General features: G+C 31.4%; 1 protein-coding gene across 1 annotated transcript in view; it reads left to right on the forward strand.

Moving 5' to 3' along the window:
* ST8SIA4 (ST8 alpha-N-acetyl-neuraminide alpha-2,8-sialyltransferase 4) overlaps positions 1–5,955 on the forward strand; it is a 108,650-nt gene extending 102,695 nt beyond the window's left edge. The window contains 1 exon segment of the mRNA XM_017854237.1: positions 5,011–5,955. Within this exon segment, the coding sequence (XP_017709726.1) occupies positions 5,011–5,293 (283 nt within the window). The 3' untranslated portion in view covers positions 5,294–5,955.
* The last annotated feature ends 29 nt before the right edge of the window (positions 5,956–5,984 follow it).

Below are 5,984 nucleotides of genomic sequence, written 5' to 3' on the forward strand. Positions count from 1 at the left end.
TCATGAGATCAGGAATTTGAGACCAGCCTGGCTAACATGATGAAACCCAGTCTCTACTAAAAATACAGAAAAAAAAAAAAAATTAGCTGGGTGTAGTAGTGGGTGTCTGTAATCCCAGTTACTTGGGAGACTAAGGCAGGAGAATCGTTTGAACCCGGGAGGCGGAGATTGCAGTGAGCCAAGATCGCACCATTGCACTCCAGCCTGGGTGACAGAGCGAGATTCTGTCTCAAAAAAAAAAAAAAAAGCCAATTATTTTATAATATCTCAAATTACTGTAGACTAGAAGAACCAAAAACCATTTTTTTAACCCATGATATAGTCTTCTAGTGGAATCAAGCACAAATCTCAGTTATTGGAAGATAAATATGAGAGGAGAAATAGAGGAGCTCCTGAATTAAGAATATAAAGGTATATTTTGTTATACACTTCATCTCACATTCCACATAGAAGAATTTCTGGGCTCATTAATGGAAACTTTGTTTATAATATAACATTAAATTACAACTGTTGGCACAGTGAAATTCCATCCTTGATATTCAAATTCTTCTAGAAATTGTCACATTTGATTTTTTGAGGAAGACTAACATTTTAAGGGGAACAAAACTATCATTATTAGGTTGGTATAAAATTAATTGCAGTTTTGCCATTACTTTCAATAGCAAAACCACAATTACTTTTGCACCAATGCTATACTTCTAAACATCTAGACTTCTTTATTTAAATATAAACACAAACTAATTTTCCTTGTTTGTCAATATATTGAATGTGAGCTCTCCTTAGTATCAATATTTGTTAATTATAACATTGTTGTTCTAGAACTGTGGTTGCTAGAAATAATCAGGTATTTTGACTCCTCAGGTGATTATCTTCTGCTATTATTATGAGATACAATCTAAAATATTACTGGATTTAAAATCAGTAAGCATTTATTAGGTACCTTGTTTTCTCCGCAATGTACTACAACCTGAAGGAAGGAAAGGGAACAAAATTGTGAGGAGAAAGGAGACAAGGAATAAGAGTGTTTCACACAATTTCATGGAGAGAGAAGATTTGAAACTGCAATCGAATTTTATAGAGGAAACCCCAAAGCCATAGAATTAAATGTTTGTTTCACAATTAAGGAAATATGTCCATTGAGGTTAAATGACGTGACCACATTTGTCCAGCCAATAAGTAGTCACAGAAGTTTCCAAGAGAGAAGTGGGATTTGTGAGTGGGACTGAAGAATGATTGTTTTGGGATATGTTGAGAGCCAAGTAGTATTACTTATTATATGTCAAGCTTTATGTTCTTTTACCTTTACTGTCTCTTTTATAGCATCACAACCTTTTATGTTAAATATTGTTAACTGGGCTCCAACGAAGGGAAGCAGCTTTCTCAAGTACTTATAAACATATCACAGATTCAAAGCTGCATCTACTGACTATAAATATAGCCTTCTATAGCACACTGATTTGGTTGGTAGAGACATTACAAATTTTGAGTGTCTTTGATGTAAGAAATGGAACTACCATGTTGGAGCAAGAGTATATAAGACACCTCACTTAGCCAAAACAGAGCTTTCATGCTCTGTTTTGTATGTGAGAGAGTAGTGAGATCTACAGAGGCTACCAAATTTATTAAAAAGTTATAAATGTTCTATTTACACATAAAGTCCAGAGTGAATGTTTCATACAACAGAAGAAAGTATAATCATAAAACAAAAGGGAAGGAAAGAAAGAAGAAAAGAGGGAAGGAAGGAAAGAAGGAAGAAAGGAAGAATGAAAGAAAATTAATAATATTAAAAATAAAGCCTCTCTGATGAAAAATAATTTGTGTGTGTCTATGTATGAATGTAACATATATTAAGATCCAAATCAACCAGAGAAGCAAAAGAATGTCGCATATTATAGCAGTAATTATCTTTATGTGTATGGATTATAGGTAATATTTTTCTTACTCAGATTTTTTTTCCTTCATATTTTCTACAAGGAGCTTACATTGATTTGGTAACACACACACACAAAAATCAATTTACATAGAAAGAAATACATGTATGCAAATTAAATTATTGGTTGAATTTAAAATTTTGCTAAATTTTAAACTATAACATGTATATTTGGGATAAAAATTAGAACACGTTATATTGAAACAGTGTGACTATTCCATTATTTTATAATGCATTATTTTCAATTTATTATTTTCCTAATGAGGATGAAACACAAGTTAATATTCTATCTCTTTTTGATAGACTCCATAAGAATTTGCAGTTTTCAAATATCAAATTGTATATAGGTGCATACATTCAGGTATGGATTTCAAAATTGTAGTCTGGGCTCTAGCTTTTAATGCTGATAATTATTATCTAACCAAATATGCTAACAGAATTTAAAAGAATATCTATTTTTGTTCTTTTCACATGTGGAATTTGTTACTGGTTTAATACTGAATTGCAATAATTTAGATTGGCCTATATAATTTCAAACACAACATTAGGTTGATAATAAACACAAAATATAGTCTTATTGACTATATTTGATCAGTTCTGTGTTTTAAATTTTAGAAAGTTATTACTTATTGCCTGACTTAAGGTATTTTCAACTTATCTGTTACATATTGATGTCATTTATTAAGGTGTATTTTCTGTGACACTTTTAGAAATCAATAGGGTAAGTGGCATTTATTTTATGTTGTTTCTTCAAAATGTCCTGAAATATTGATGGTATATTTTCTTTGAGATTATTCAAAGTGTTGCAAACGAAATGTCGCAAAGTTTATTTTCTGTTAGCATTTTAAAACTAAATTAATTCAGTATTTTAACTGCATAGATTAATTTATCTAGAACAAGACCACAGAAAGTTTTTAAAGCCACTCTACCCATTATTTTCAAATAAGATGCTTCACAATCACAGTTTCATTTTCAAGACACTTCAGTGATATTCTATTTGTGGTATCTCATAAGATGCCCCGAATCAAAAAAGGTTGAGTGATTGCTCATCTCTGACACCATTTGAAAGAAAATAATTTTGCCTTCAGCATTTCCAGCATTGTAGTTACTTATTTGTATTGCATGTAGAAATTGCTTTGGTATTTGTCAATGAGCAACCATAGTTACATGAACCTTGAGGAAATCTCTCCAGAATTAGGAAATGGAAAGCATTCATTGATAGTAAGAAGTTTGGAGTTTCATACAAGTAATATAGCAGCATTTTTCTCACTTTAGAAATAATTCACCATGAACCTCATACTGCCAAATTATTGCTAATCATTGACTTTGCCTAATGGAAATACTCTTTTCTTTTTGGCTGAATTTGAATTTGCTTGGCTTACTTTAAAAATTTATAAACAGATAGATTTTTTTTAACTAACCAACTCCATCACCTAACCTCTGTAAACATACACGTTCACAATACTTTCACCTAAGATCACATTCACAATACTTTCCTATGATCATTATTTCGTGTTAAAAAAACACTTGTTTTCTCCAAGTCCGGTAAGCTTCAGGCCGTATCATAGTTTCTTCAAAGTCTTCAAAGAAGTTTGACTATGCTCCTTGCATAGAATCACTCTCTATGGTTTCTTCATTATGTTAATAGTGTACAAGTTATGGTTTTGCTCATTAAGTTACTCTGAGTTATGAGAAAATTCTTAGATGTTCTTCTCTGAAAATTTCTTATAAAATCTTCTTTACTGATTACAGACGTTCTCAAAACAATTGTGATAATAAATGGCTCAAAACACATTTCATACAGCTCAAAATATTTAGCCCACGGCCTTCAGTAAATGAGAAAAACAGAATATGTGTAAGACCATTCCTGATTCAGAGAAGGTACAAAATGAAAACCAAAATATAGAATTATTATGGCAAGGTATATTTTCCCTGTTTTGGATGTTTCCAGTGAAGTTTGAAAGTATAAATTTACTTAAGGAAATGAAGTAACATATCACTTTAACTTTTTTTCATACTCAGTACTCTAGATATATTTTATCTCCCCTGGAAAGCTTTATAAAAGGTTTAGAGAAAAGAAAATAATATGTGAAATCTAAAGCAAGTTTATTAAATACAGCAACAAATGGGATCTAACATATTTCCCTTACATCTGGATGGCAGAGTACATATCTCTCCAAATAGAAGACAATAGCAAAACAAAATAATTTTAAACTTACTAAGTTTTGTGTTTATAATTGGACAACTTTGAAAGTAAGAGAAAATCTACACTCAGCTGTTTTCAAAAAACATCATTGTCCTTAAGGAAATGAATATGCCAAGAAATATTGGAAGTCTCCTTTCTTCCAGAGATGTGAGTTTGTGTGCTTTTCACACGAATGTTTGACAGCAATTATGGATTTGAACATTTTGAAGTACTTTATTACCTGTAAAGTACTTATCAGCATCGAAGTATATTTTATCTATTTAACAAAATGTTGAATTGTGTATGTGGAAAACTATCAATTATTCTACAACTTTTTTTATTTATGAGTGGAAGCAAGGCTTCTAATTTGCTTCAGTAAATTGTGACTTGGAAAATTAGAGCTGAATAAATCAGTTGCTATAACATAGATAAAGCATTTATTTCTTTGGAATTTTAATTGCAATATCATACATTTTGAAAATCTATAGGCATAGTTTCAAACTATTTTTTTCTAGGAAGATTATTTAATCTCTACCCAATTACCACGACTTCTGCAGTCATATTTAGTCCCTTTTGAGAAGATTTTACTCTGCATATTATATAAATGTTTGCTATTGATTCATTTCAAAGGTGAGGTTCTAGAGTAATATTCACCTACATTCCAGGTCCCCTGGGTATTTATATGACCTCAAGAATAAGAAAGAAAATAAAGGTTAAAGAAAAAATAAAATAAAAGTATCAAATTTTCTAAATGCTTAGAAATATTTCTTCAGTAATTCTTTAAAATATTATTCATAAAGATACCTTTTAAGTTTTCTGCATTGTATGCTTGCTATAGGATATGCTCTGTTTCTCTAAATTCTTCTCTTCTTGATTTTGTGTTTTGTTTTTCCAGTTACTGGCTGACCAACAAAGTTCCTATCAAAAGGCCCAGCACAGGTCTCCTCATGTATACACTTGCCACAAGATTCTGTGATGAAATTCACCTGTATGGATTCTGGCCATTCCCTAAGGATTTAAATGGAAAAGCGGTCAAATATCATTATTATGATGACTTAAAATATAGGTACTTTTCCAATGCAAGCCCTCACAGAATGCCATTGGAATTCAAAACATTAAATGTGCTACATAATAGAGGAGCTCTAAAACTGACAACAGGAAAGTGTGTAAAGCAATAAAGCACATTTTGAAACAAACAATATGCACTTCTTTTCTGAAGATGCTTCCGGAGATTTGAAAATAGGATCCAAAACACGGCTGGGTTTCAGCATCCACCAATTAACTGAAAGGTGAATAGAGGACGTTCATGAGAAATCGACTACCAGCTGATGAAATACCTGCAAAGTGCTCTAAAAATTAAATAGTTTGACTTCAAGGGTCCTAGTAAGTGCCACTTCCACTAAGAATACAGTTTGAATGTATAATCAGTAGTGTTTACAAGATCCAACAGTGCACTCATCATTAGTTAATAAAGCAAATATGTTTATCACTGTCAGGCTGCCCACAGCAACGCCAAGCACATTAGAAGAGGAACCCCAGGAACATAACTCAGACCTTGGGAAATTAAACCATCCTTATCAGCAGAAACCAAGATGGAAGCAATTTGAGCAATGAAATCCATAAGATTAAACAACTCAAGTAAATGCCTTCAGTCAGGACTCTGAGTCTGATCATGAATTTTATGTTTTAACTTATGTTTTTGTTTGTCTTCTGGAATCTCTTTTGTTTTGGGTATTGGGGTGCTTAGAAATCCTTTCTGAGATACATATGAATGAGGAAAGAAACTTTAAGTAATTATTTTTAAAGTTCTTATACTTTTTAAAAGCTATCACACAAACTTTTTTTTTTTTTTTTTTTTTTTTTTTTTTT

Source organism: Rhinopithecus bieti, unplaced genomic scaffold (assembly GCF_001698545.2).
Source record: "Rhinopithecus bieti isolate Rb0 unplaced genomic scaffold, ASM169854v2 scaffold_1930, whole genome shotgun sequence".
In the NCBI taxonomy this organism is placed as follows: Eukaryota; Metazoa; Chordata; class Mammalia; order Primates; family Cercopithecidae; genus Rhinopithecus; species Rhinopithecus bieti.